The sequence below is a fragment of the Rhinolophus hipposideros genome (assembly GCF_964194185.1).
Source record: "Rhinolophus hipposideros genome assembly, chromosome: 5".
Lineage (NCBI taxonomy): Eukaryota > Metazoa > Chordata > Mammalia > Chiroptera > Rhinolophidae > Rhinolophus > Rhinolophus hipposideros.
Window position 1 is genome coordinate 62430101 of NC_138051.1, and position 14206 is coordinate 62444306.

Genomic DNA, 14206 nt, shown 5'->3' on the forward strand with positions numbered 1-14206 from the left:
TCACTTATCACTCCTTTGCTTATAGCCTCACCACAGATTGTGCAGGATTCTGAGAGGAAACTATGGTCTTCCTTTTGGATGCCAACACTCGTGGCTATTACGTTTTGCCCATTCTTATGCCAAAGGAGATTTGCGTCTGTCTGGCAAGGGCAGAACTGGTTTGGATTGTCCCACCGTCTTTCCCAGGACCTTCAGTCGTTCCCTCCCTCCTACTGCAGTCCCACCCCCGCCACAACCTGTGAGCTCCGGCCGAGGCGCCTCCGAGGCCACACCCCTTGCGTCTGCGCTCTCGCGAAGGGGCGGGGCGGCGGCGCGCTGACACCTGGCGGCCGCGGGGGGGGAGGGGCGGGCCAAAGGCGAGCGTGGGTTGGGATTGGCTGGGGTGGCGTGGTGAGGGCGGGGGGTAGGAGGGGAGACGGTTGTAGCGCTCGTGCTTGTGCCCGAGCCTGGGCGGCCTGAGGGGCGCGGAGACTCGGAGGGGAGGGAGACAGCAGTAGCATGGCGGCCGGGTATGAGCCGCCCAACGTTCCTCATCCTCGCTGTCGCCGCCGCCGCCGGAGTCGCTGGGACCTTTTGGTCTGCCTGTGTTAGTTGTAAGCTCGCTGCCCGTCCGTCAGCCCTCGGGTCCACCGGCCCTCCTTCCTTTCACCGCCACTGCCAGCCCGAGGGTCGGGCTGGCGAATAACTCCTACTCCCACCCCACCCACCAGCCCGCCGGCCGGGATCATGGAGGACGTGAAGCTGGAGTTCCCCTCTCTGCCACAGTGCAAAGAAGACGCTGAGGTGAGTCGGCCCGGTGTCCGCCACGCACAGGCCTCCCCTGTGCCTCCTCGGCCGGGAAGCGACCCCAGGCCCCAACCGTCGAAGCCTCTAGCTCTACAGGCGCCCCCTTGCCTCTGGAGGGCGTCCCGGGACCTCGGGGTGGGGCGTCCCGCTCCGGGGGGTGTCGGCTCTTAACCCTCCCCCAGAGTTCCTCTTCCCCTCCCGAGGCGTCGGCGGAGGGACTGGGTCTGAGTCCGAGTCTGGTCTCTTAATTTAAAGAGACAGCAAAAAGCAGCCCTTTTCCCGCTAGGTCCGCGTGGACGACTTGGAGTAAGGTTCCCCTTTGATTGTCAGCAACACGAGGGTAATAGTTTTCATCTCAGTTTGAGGGGTATCTTTGCTGTCATTGATTCACTTGTGGAACACACGGGCCCCCATGTGGAACAGACCCGTGGCCAGAACTTCCAAATGTGCCTTCGAAAAGTTTCCCAGAGTGGTGGTTTTGTTTTTGAGGGGTGGTGTTTGTTGTTTTGAGGCAAAGTTATGACCAGAATAAAATGTCACAAAGCTAGCTCATTCGAATCTGAAAACGTAAGTCAGAAATCTTGCCTTTTGGAAGGAAGTTAGTGAGAAAATTCTTTATAACTTGGGTCTCCTGATTTCTAATTTGGGGTTCTTTTTAACCCACCTTACTTCTTTCCTGTCTTAACATTTTTATGGCGTTTTCTCTATTGCAAGTTTAAAATACTTCAGGGTATTGCAGACGACTAAATGAGAATTTTCTAAAGTCTAAATTAGTATTAGGCCAAGAATACTCAGTTATGCTTTAGCAGGATCAAGAAAAAAAACACAAAATTTCTAGTTTTGAATGTCTTAAAATTAATTGGAAAAGAAAGCTCTATTTTTAAGAGACCATTCAATTTATAACAAATATTCATTATAACAGGATCTTCATTTGGGGTTCTCATTTTTTTTCGTTTGGAGGGGATCTTTTTGCTTGTGGTAGTGTTCCTTGAGACTTGCATATGTTTTCGGAGTAAACTCGAATAGGGAGAAACAGTTGAATATACGTTAGTTAAAAAATAAACGTATACTTTGTTCTTTGTTTAATATAGAAAAATGAGTGTGTTCTATATTTGCAAAATTATTCAGTAATTTCAACACTGGAAGCAATGGAATAATGTAGAGCACTCCCAGTTTTCAGGTGAAGAAGTTGTAGCTTACTGAGAATAAGTGATGTGCCAAGGTAACACAGTAGCACAAGCTGCAGTGAGAACTTTGTTCTGATGATTTTTAATTAATTGTTCTTTTTAATACAACTCAATGCTTCACTGCTCCAATCTTAAAAGTTCTAATTTAAAATGTTTACAGGCTTGACATTTATTCTTTTATTGTGTGTATAATATGTCTTACCCCTGCAAAAGTTATAAAATATTACTGGGAATATAGCTTCTTTCTTGTGAGGGATAGAATACTAATGCTTAAAACCCTAGTAGATAATGATACAAATATTATCTACTGAAAGCCAATTTGTTCCCCATTTCATAGCATTGCATGTTTCTTCTCTTTTTGTTGCAAAACTCATACTAGCTTCAGCAAAAAGGAAGGAAGTAACTAAATCCAGAAAGCTAGGGGTGCAGCTCGGTGACTCGACTAGACAGTATAATAAAGCATCAGAACTGCCTCTGCCTCTCATGAGTGCTTGTCTCTGCTTTATCTCAAGGTCTCTACTTTTTCTTGGGCTTTTCCACTGGTATGGAGTTTGGCCATCGTCTGCTCTAGGTTCACACTCTTATGGAGTCTGTACATTAAGGAAAAAAGCACCTCTCTTCAAGCTTCAGTGTTTAAAATCTAGAGCACTCAGGTCATGGGCCCATCCTTTGGATCAGTCACCATAGCCAGGAAGGGGTGAATATAATGAAGGGCCCAGGCCTAGGTCATATACCTGCTTCCTTAGCTAAGGTAGTGAAGTTTATCATTGGTAGCCTTCCCACCAAAACCATAGGAACATTTCCACAGAAGACGATGAGTGCTTTTTATGCAGGCAAAAATATAAAAATAACCATTAAATAGGCCATATAGTTAGTCATGATAGACTGACTAATAAAACAGTGTTAATTTTCTAATTTCCAATGAGATATGTTAAGTGTCAAATGGTCTTAAACATAGTTGGGGCGACCAGCCAGCAGTCTCTTCCACATAGGAAGCACTAATGGAAAGCTAAATTACAATCCAAATCTTGCTTTCGTAAAAGTGGAATTCAAGTAGTAAAGTAATGAATGCTCTTAATGATTGATGTGTTCAAGCTATGATAGCTTGATGATCCTATCATCTCTATAAGAATATTATTCCAAGTTCAAATTTAAAGATCTAATTAATTAAGTGGTTCATGAATAGGGCAGCATCCCGTCTAGCAACTAGAAGGCAACTGATGAGTTGTACAAAATGGATTAAGAAAATGAAAGAGTGGGTTATTTCAGGCCAGGACACCTTCCCGTAGGGGAAGGCAGGTTCTTATCAGGCAGATTACTGTATTAGTGTTGATCAGGAGATTGCAGACTGATTAAGATTGTGTTTCTGGGAGAGGTGGAAGCTGCAGTTAGATCAGGTATTAAATCTAGGTTTGGTATCATGGTCTTTCAGCATGAGTGACACCATTTTCAGCCTGTAGTTTTCTGTTTAACAGTTTTGATAGTAGAGTCTTACTTGTGGGAAGATGATAGTATTTTTAGATGTGAGGAAGAAAAAGGAGCTTACAGTACCAATTTTCAAACAAACTGGTTGCATAGTTAGGGCTCTTGGTTTTATAATTCTAAAATTAATGTTTTATTTTCAGATAGAATGTGACATATAATTTATTTCAGTTGTAGTTCAGCAACGTAAGTTTTACCCCTATTTTCCTCTATCTTTTGATTCCCGTAGTACAGAATCAAAAATAGGAATTGCTTAATATATCTGACTGAGCATCCCTTTCCTAGCTCCTTTACATTTAGAATTGTGCTTTTTAAAACCTGACTGTAGAGTAGAATCATCCAAGGAGCTTTTAAAAAAATTGCCTTGCCTGGGTCCACCATCACCTATTCTGATTTAATTGATCTGAGATGGAGCCAGGTAATTCTAATGGCAGCCAGGTTTAAGAATAACTTATTTAGAAGCATCTTACTTAAATGTCTCTTTGCCTTTTCATAAGCCTCCCAACCCTCTTATTTTTGAGTGAACGTCTCCTTTGGTCCTTTGGTTTAGGCAAAGCTTGAGCTAGGGCTGGGAGCTAAAAAGAAAGAACTTATTTTGGAGAGTTTACATTTTTTTGGAGGAGAGAGACTATAATACTAATTTTTCTGTTTTGTGAAATGTCCCAGCTCAGGTATAGAATTCTGATCATTTCCACCCTCTCGCCCCAGCTGCTTCCCCCAGCCTATGTAAAATTTGTAATCTACCTTGGCATTTCTAAAAATTATGTGTTTCAACCCACCTAACCCATCTAATGATAAGAATTAAGTTTTTACTTACTTCGTGGTTATAGCCTATGTCCTTTGGTCCATTCGTCATATATTCTTCAGTGCATTTAGTTATTTATTGGTCTTTGCACATTTTTATAACACTTTTTTCTACCCCCTAAGTACAATTTTATAGATTATGTAACTGCATTTGTATGAGAAGGAAGGAGAGAGGCTGAAAAACGTTTAAATATGTGGTACCTTCTATCATTGATGATTGAAGGATTTTTCTCTTGTGAATTAATTTTTATCAGAAGCATGGTGTGTTTCACACCATGCTTTGGCTCGGGATATTTCGGCTTAGCTGGCTTGCTTTGGTTTGAAAATGTAGTTGGACTGCTTGGCTAATCATCAAAGTTTGGGAATTTGATTCTATAATAATGAACTACAATAGTAGCTCACAATAGAGTAGTTATGTTGGAAGTGTGCCCTATTAATAATACCATCTCTAAAGTGATGCATTTTAGGAGCAGCATGGGAAGGCTAAGATTAAGCTTGTGATACAGGCAAGACTTTGTTATGAGAGACATGTTCCGACACATGGTTGTCTGGTAGAGCAAGACTGAGTGTGAACGACGTTTAAAATCTTGATTTAGTAGGCTGAAAGCATTAGCAGGATTGGTAGACTAAGAAAGTTTAAGATTTGTTCTGTAGGTACACAGGTAGGTAGTAATCAGGGCTAGGGCAACAAAGAGGGAAGACGCTTGAGAACAGGAACCTAGCACCAGGAATAGTTAATTCTAAATGAAATTTTCTGTGAGAGAAAGCTTTCGAGATTTCAAAGGATCCATACTTATTACAGCAAGTCCTGATGCTCACTAGAAGAAGCTATGTGCTGATCAGTCCTGTGAATAGGAATAATTTTTATTGTCTACTACTATGTAACTTGCGTTTTACTCCTGTAATATCTTTCTTACATAAATATAGCTACAGTTCTTCACATTCTATTGCATACAACCTTATGGGAAGCTCAAAATTTCTTTGAAGCCTCTTGTTTCACTTAAAAATTCAGGTACATTTTGCATTCTCTCCCATATGTTCATATTTGATCTCATATAAAAATGTTTCATTAGTGGCCAGTGAAAATACTAAAAAGCATTTTGGTAAAATTGGTGTTCCAGAAAGAAGCACATGTTTATCCTATGGCTTTGAGTGTGCCTTCTGGCATATTGCCATGTATTCCCTGAAATATATGTACACCATTTCCATACGTATGTTTTACTGTTTTTCTTCTTTCATCATGTACAATTTAGAGATTTCATTTTAGATAAACTCAAAAGTACACATTCCTTTAATCATTTTTCTTCTTTCTCACAGCTCTGACAAGTTGCTTCAGGAAGATAAGGCTGACTTTTAGACTTCTCAAGAATCTGTTCTTTAAAAGAAAAGGAAAAAAAGTTCCATAGAATCTAATGCCATTGATCTCTGAAATGCACACCTGTTGTGTACTTATTCTATGGCAGGCATTATGCTCAATGTTAGGAGTAACATGATTAAAATGACAGTCTTTGGCCTAAGTTCTTTAAAAGCTTTTCAGTATAAAAAGATTATAACATATTGGTAAGTTAAAGAAGCAGGTAAACATTCAGTTTGTACAATTTCTTTAATCACATTTTCCCCTCTACTGGCTTGGAAATTATGTACTTCATTTCTATTCTATTAATCCCCATAAATTAATCATTTTATGCGGGCAATACTTAAATATTAACTTTAAAAATTGTTTAAATAATATTTGTTTAAATATTGATAAGTGTAAGGTATATTGCCATAATAGTTCCTTCTTACATTGAGAGCCAGCCTGTATAGTTTAGTGATTAAGAGAATGGACTTGGAGTCAGACTACTTGCAGTCGAAGTTGGCTTTCTGTGTCTAAAATACTCGTAGAAAAGTAAAATAAACAGTAGTGCCTTTTCTTCAAAGAACATCTTTTAGAAGTTCCTTTAATAAGAGTCTGCTGGTCATTGTTTTTGTATGGAATTGTCTTATTTCATTCTTGTTCTTGAAAGATGATGTTCTGAGCCTCTAGGTTAACAGTGATTTATTTCACCATTTTGAATGTATGTACCTATCTTCTGGCTTTCGTTCTTTCATTTGAGAAGTCAGAGTCAGTTCAATTGTCTTTATATGTTGTCTTTCCTTTGTATGTAGTCTGTCTTTTGTGTTAGGATGCTCCCTTTTTTAATAGAAATAAAATTTACATTGAGTGTAATGCATGGATATTAAGTGTGTGATTCAGTCAGTTTTGATAATTATATACCAGTGGAACTGCTCCTGTCAAGATACAGACCATTTCTACCAACATAGAGTTATTTTATACCATTTCTAGGCAATCCCTACCTTATCCCACAATAGGCAACAAATATGATTGCTGTAACTTCATGTAAATGGAATTATACAAAATTGACTGTTTATGGCTTCTTTTATTGATAATGTCTATGAAATACATCTATTGTGTTTATGAGAAGTTGATTGTTTTTTATTGCTAAGTACTATTTCATTGTATGAATATATCATGGAAAAACATTTGGGTTATTTGGGGTGACTGTGTTTCCTTGAAAATAAAACCTAGCTGGACAGTCAGTTCTAATGCGTCTTTTGGAGCAAAAATTAATAGAAGACCTGGTCTTATTTTTGGGAAACACCATATCTTGTGGTTTTAATTTGAATTTCCCTAATGACTGATTATGTAATCTTTTTATGTGCTATTGGTCATTTATATCTTCCATAGTGTGATGTCTTTGCCCACTTTAAAAATTGGGTCACTACTTTATTGTTGATGTGTATTTATATATTTTGGATACAAGTCTTCTGTTGGATATATGTATTGCATTTAAAGGAACAAACTACCAATATACACAGCATGAGTTGAATGAAAGAAGCCAGATGCAAAATAGTTCTGCTGTGTGAGTCCATTTATATGAAGTTCAAAAATAGGCAAAACTAATCTGTAGTGACAAAATTCGCTTGTTAGTTCACCTGTTCATTTAAAGATAATTTTTTAAAATATATTTTATCTTTATAGTTTCTCAGGATTTATAGTCTACTTCTGCATTGCTGAAACACGTTTTTCAAGATTAAAAATAAAAACTATTTTTTTTTCTTTTTAAAAGAATACCTGCTGACTATCATTGACTATCAGGAGTTTTCTTTTTTATTACAAGTGTATAACATTTATACCTTAAGTGTTAAAAATACTTTTCTGACTTGTAGAATCTGGGTAAAAGGTAAAGGGAATTTCTTCTATGATTTTTGCAACTTTTTTATAATCCTAAAATTATTTCAAAATGAAAAGTTTAAAAAAAGAAACTTCTAGTTTTAACTTAAGAAAGCTAATTACTATTTATATTTCTGAGTTTTAAGTAATCAAGGTAGAAACTTGGAATGCAATCCATTCACAATTTAGGACTGTCTGTGCTACATTTGATTCTTCATATCAATTTATTGTAACTGCTTATTTCTTTTCCCAGCTTTTAAAATATTTTGTCTTTTGCCATTGGCATTTTGCATTACTTTACAACTTCTTTATCTTGGTCTGCATTCCAAAGACAGAATGAAATCTATGGTATTCTTGAAATGTATCTTTAAAGAGAAGTGAACGAGACAGAATCTTAAGCCAAAGTAAGATATGTTTGATAAGCATCTGGCAGTTTAGATCAGGGATAGCAAATACCTGTCACATACCATTCTTCTTTCATCCCTCTCAGATATTGCTCATTGATCACAGCGCTCTTTCCTTCTATATAGTCTTTCTCTACAGCTATCTACCGCCAGTTGATTTGAGTTGGCATGAATGACAAAATCTAGTTAACATCTCTGTTTGGAGGATTATTTGGGGGAGAAACTTTTGGAATATCTATTCTTATAATTAATGAACTATTATATCTATTGTATGAGGTAACATAATCATAATTTTGGAAGTCCAGTTATTTGTTTCTTGTCACTTAAATTTTCAGGTGTTTGTGAAGCCAATTGAATCTGCTGTTTTTATAGAATATTCTTAAAATGTGCTTTTTAAAAATCCACACACTTGAATGTCACATCTTTAATCTTTAATTTGATGACTTTTTTCATAATGTTACTTACTTTTATTCTTGTGTGTTCCTCTCATTTTTAAGGAGTGGACCTACCCTATGAGACGAGAGATGCAGGTATTGTCATCTTTTTATTTACTCAAGTCAACCCATATTACTACTATTATCATATTTAAATAACCTAATTTCACAAAGGTTTTGAATCCTTTGTGACTCATCTGTTGACTCATATCTGTAGGTTCATCACTAAGTGTTTTAAATATTAACATATTTAAGGTTAATTGTGTGTCTTAAAAAGATGGGAAATGAACTGTTGCCTTTCTTCCTTCCTTAGATTAGAACCAGGGACATAGTAATATATGTATGTGCCTAATGAGTCACTTTGTTTTTCTACATCTGAAAAATTGGGTACAATATTTCGATTCCCTTTGAAAGCAAGTTTCTTTATGTCTATTTTTAGATTATAGCAGAGAATAGAAGTAAAATTAGAGACATTTTATTAATCTAAAAGACAACAATACAATGTACTAATTCTACCCAAACTGCTTATAAAAGCACTATTGTCAGTAAAACTGAGGGAAAAAGCACTATGGAAGTTCAAGTATCGGGAATATCTGACTTTTTACAACTGTATTTAAACTTTGTCTCATTTGATATATAAAACACATCTGCATTTCTCTTCCCAGTCATTTACTCAGTGTGGCTTGTAAATGCTCCCTGAGTAACAAGCTGTGTAGCAACTTATTATAACAACTATGAAAACACCCTACAAATCTACTTTTATGGTACATATTTTATATAGATTTAAGTTGCTGATGGTAAATATCTTTTTTTTTCTTTTCTTTCTCTAGGAAATTTTACCTGGATTGTTTTTAGGCCCATATTCTTCTGCTATGAAAAGCAAGGTATGAACCTTAGGTTAAGCTCATCAAGACACTTGATTAACCAACTTTTTTGGAATAAATATTTTTTAGTAGTAAGAGTTGTATTTGAGGAAGGGTCCACAAATATTGTGTGTTAACAGTAAGTGTCACTCTGGAGTACTTACCTCTTTCCAAATTTTACTGGACCAGTGATTCTCAAGTGTTTCACTACAAATCACAAATGAGTTTTTATATTTTATTTTTCTCATGAAATCCTTGTGTTTGGAAGATTTACCAGATAATGGACTTTATTTAATAATTTACCCTCTAAAATATTAGACATCAGTAATTACTAATTACTACATCTGAACAATATGAAATACAATTAAAGCCCAGAATACGGCTATTCAACATTTTAATGGCCTACAACTAGGTTGAAAAGGTGGGGTTTTGTTTTTTTTAATGGTACTAAGGAAAACATAGGGTAGATAACTATAGACTAAAGTGTGACTTACTTTGTAAAAGACAAAGTTATTGCCCAAATAATGTAGTATTCACAAAATACTGGTCTTGAAAATGGTTTTAGATTATTTGCTTTTTGTATTCCCACTGTACTTTGTAAATATACTTATTATACCATCTGTCATATTAAATTATAAGTACTTGTTTACAGATCCATCTCTTCAAAACCTCTTCCCTTTCAATGTCACCATGGTCTTGTTAGACTGAGGAAAAGCTTGTCTAGCAAAATTTGATTATTTCCCGCCCTGAGTCACTCATATTTCTTTTTATACCATCATTCCAAAAATATGTAACAAGAACAAAACCAAAATTAATAATGGAGATAAAGAAATGTTAGGGAATAAACTCCTTTTCTAATATTATTTAAGCCTATCTTTTATTACATTCAAGTACAATTTTAATAAAAGGGACAAATTAAGACTCTTTGTAACCAGTGAAGTATTTCTTTTGTAAAACTTCTATTGTTCGTAAGTATGATAAGACAATAATTTGCTTTATATAATATAAAATGTATTGAACAGTAAAAAAGACTTTGCTATTGCATTTGGGTTCTATTTTCATAAGGTTTGTTTTTATTTAGTAATAGCGTAATGTGCCTTCAAAGCTTGTTTTTATCCACAATTATATATTTCATCTTGTAGTTTCTCACATTAATATATGAAAACTTCTTCATATGTCCTAGATCAAGTATAAACAAAGGAATGAATGTTGACTTCATTTTGGAAGTTGGATAAATGTGCATATGGAACATTAATTATTAATCCCACCAAATGCTTACCTTTCTTCCCCTAACTCAGGATATACCCAGGTAATACAGATAATTTAACTCTGTGCCAGACAGAGGAAAATTTGCTGCAAAAATTAATATTTAAAACTTTTGAAAACCATATTTTCTTATCCTGGCTTGCCAAAGGCTGTCTTCTTGCTGTATCTCCACATGGCAGAGAGAGGAAGCTCTGATATCTGTTTTCTCTTCTTATAAGTGCGTTAATTGCATCATGGGGCTCCACTCTCATGACCTTATCTAAGCCAATTACCTTGAGAGGTATCTATCAAATTACTTACCAAAGACCCACCTCCTAATACCACCACCTTGGAGGTTAGGGCTTCAGCATATGAATTTTAGGACACAAACATTCGGTTCATAACAAATGTAAATGATACTTTGACTAGTATTACTGTTCTGGACTATTGAATGCAGAGAGTGGGAATTAAATATGTAGAAAACTCAAGATTCTTCTGATTCCTCTTGCCAGCATTGTTTGTTCATAATTTATTGAACAGATAATTACTGAAAATCTGTGTTCCAGGCACTGTTATACATACTTAATATGAATCAGTGAACAAAGCCCTTGTTCTCATGGAATTTACGTTCTAGCTATTAAAATAACATACCATCTGTAAATTAATTGAGACCTATAATCACTTGCAAATAAAAATTTGATGTTTTCTAGAATTGTCATGTTAAATTACTCTATAATTCAAACAAAAAAACACACCACAGAATATAATACCATTTGTAGTCACCCTTTTTCACTTCAGTGGAATTTAAAACCATGAAAGATTTAATTAGATTCTGTGAATTGTATAAATTCTGGCCCATAGTTGAAAAAGTGTACTGGGAGAGGCTAGAAGTAATCTAGAGATTTGGGCTCTGGTACTGATATTAACTAGATCAGTGATGTTGAACAATTGTCTATATTTTAATAATCCCCTCTAAAGAAAAAAAGATTATAGTCAATATACGTAACTACTATCTACTAAACACTTGAGGTGCTCTAGGCACTATGCCAGATACCTTATATGTTATATAATTTTTACAACTACTCAGTGAATAGGTACTAGTGTTTTCCCCATTTTCACATGAGAAAACTAAGCCACAGAACTCAGGTGATTAGCAGAGCTGGGATATAAAGCTTGGGCTCTGATGACTCCAAAGCCCATGTCTTTAATCCTGTATAGTATTGTTTCCCAAATAAATTATCTTTAAGGTCCTATCAAGCTCTAAAATTATAGATGTAAAATAATCCTTTTAGCCTTCTGAGGACATTTAATGTATTACTCTTGAATCATTGAAATGTATTGCTCATCACTTCAGGTGCATTATTTTAAAATTAGCTTTAATCCCCTGTACTTAAAGCTCAGATGTGGCTGTATTAATTCTAATGTTGAATCATATATTTTCAAACATCTATGTATAGTACAGTAACATGATGTTTTGTATTTTAAACTATTTCTTTCCCCTGCCTCTCCTTTTTTATAGCTTCCTATACTACAGAAACATGGAATAACCCATATAATATGCATAAGACAAAATATTGAAGCAAACTTTATTAAACCAAACTTTCAACAATCATTTAGGTAAGAATTATTGCTATGATTTATTAAAAAGTGTAAACATGTAGTGTTTTTATTTCAAATTGATTTTATTATATCAGACTTTCTTTTGTACATAACCATTTTATAGGGATAGGTCGTGCAGTACATTATTTTAAAAATAAATGTCCTTTAAAATATTTTAAATGATTCATGCACATAATGCAGAATTCTAAAGGTTCAAAAGAATGTATACTGAAAAGTAGGTTTCCCTATTCCTATCTCCTAGATTCTCAATGCCCTTCTGAAAGGCATCCATTGTTAACTTCTTTTTGCGTATCCTTCCAGAGTTATATTACATATATAGGCATATTCCTACAAATAAACTTTGGTTTTTTTATACTGGCTTTTTTTATTGTATATGTTTTGGAGATTGCTTCACATCATTATTTAGAGAACTGCATTATAATTTTTAAGTTGCATAGTAATCTATTGTATGACTACACTAAAATTTATTCAACCCCGTTTCCTGTTGTTGGACATTAAGCTTTTTTCCAAATTTGCTAATATAGCATACAGTGAAGTATCCCTGTATATGTTATTTAATTCATATGTGAATATATTAATAGGATAAATTTGTAAAGTGGAATTGCTGGATCAAGAATATGAGTATTTAATATTTTAATAGATGTTGCAAATTGCCCTTCAGTGAGTTGTATCAGTTTGTATTCCCACTAATGAAGTGTTATAAGAATGACTTTTTTGGTTTATTTCCAACACAGAATTATAAAACATTTAAAATTTTTCCAAATCTCTTGGAATAAAAATGGTATTCATGTAGTTTTAATTTGCCTGTCTCATTTATCAATGAATGCTGTTAAACATGTAGTGGTTTTTAATATTTTTTATTTTAACTTTATTTTTAAAATAAAGTGTACATGGTACAAAAAGGTACATAATGAAAGTAAGTCTCTTTCCTCTAAACCAAGACACCTAGCTTCTCTCCTGGGAGGTAGCTAATATTAAAATCTTCCTTGAATATCGTTCTAGAGATGTTCTGTGTCTTTATAAAAGCATATATGTGTTTAAAATATTTTTATACTCTGCTTTATTGTTTGTAAAAATGAAAACAAGATGAATGTCCATTAGTACAAGACACTATAAAATATATTGTGTGAACATAATAGAATACTGTAACCATGAAAAAATGAAGTATTTCTATGTGTATTGATAAGGAATAATCTCTAAGATTTATTAAAAGAAAAATCAAGGTGCAGAAGCATGTGTATACTCTCAATGTGTTTAAAAATACATAAATACATTAGGCATATATATTGTGTGTGCATAGAAAATTTCTGGACTAACAGACTAGAAACTTGACAGTGATTGCTTTTAAGAAGGGAAATGCAGAATCTGGGATGGTACAGGGACCTATTTTTCATTGCAAGTATTTTTATACTGTAAAAACTTTAAAACTTTTGACTGTGTACACATTTCTCAATTAAATAAAAACTAGTTCTAAAAAAGGAATGTCTATATTATAAAATAAAATAGATTGAATTTTTTTCTAATTGTAAAAGAAATATTTGTCCTTTATAGATACTTTGGAAAAACCAGAATGATACCAAGAAAAATATTTAAAAATTCACTCGTAGTTCCACAATCCAGAAGACACACTATAGTTAACATTTTGGTATATTTCCTTCTAAATATTTCTCTATTGTATATAGAGGGTGCCAAAAAAAGTACACACATTTTAAGAAAGGAAAAAACTATTAAAATTGTAATACTCAATATATACCGATAACAAAAGATGAATACAAGTCACGTTTGACTTATGCAATTACAAGAGATGCTCAAAGTGGTTACCATCAGCGTCCAGACACTTCTGATTACAGTGAACCACTGCTTGAGCAACATTGACCAAAGTGTCCACTTGTATACATTTTTTGGCACCCCTGCTATGTGTATTATGTTTACACACATACAGACTTAATTTGTATTGAAATGAAAATGTTATATTTTAAAATGCCATACTATACATTTCTAATTTGTTTAGAAATTTTGCTTTTTGTGCTCAGTACAGGTTCTTTATTCTAATGGAAGAGCCCTTTTTCCTTAGACCTTGAATATTGGATTGTAGATTGACAGTTCTACTAGAGTTTTTGACATTGAAAATGGCATGCAGTAAAATATTTTAGTATGACTCTGAATT

The 14206-nt window shown here is 34.9% G+C and overlaps 1 protein-coding gene across 3 annotated transcripts in view; it reads left to right on the forward strand.

The window, feature by feature from the left end:
* Window positions 1-333: 333 nt before the first annotated feature.
* Window positions 334-14206, forward strand: part of STYX (serine/threonine/tyrosine interacting protein) — a 68055-nt gene continuing 54182 nt past the window's right edge. For 2 of the 3 annotated variants that reach the window (XR_013993294.1, XM_081047620.1), the window contains exons 1-4: window positions 334-783; window positions 8375-8407; window positions 9142-9195; window positions 11939-12036. Coding sequence is in view for 2 of the 3 variants with exons in the window: in XM_081047620.1 (XP_080903746.1) it covers window positions 727-783; window positions 8375-8407; window positions 9142-9195; window positions 11939-12036 (242 nt within the window). In the remaining variant the exon portion in view is untranslated. The remainder of the gene's footprint in view (window positions 784-8374; window positions 8408-9141; window positions 9196-11938; window positions 12037-14206) is intronic. The other variant, XM_081047621.1, reaches the window with a different exon arrangement.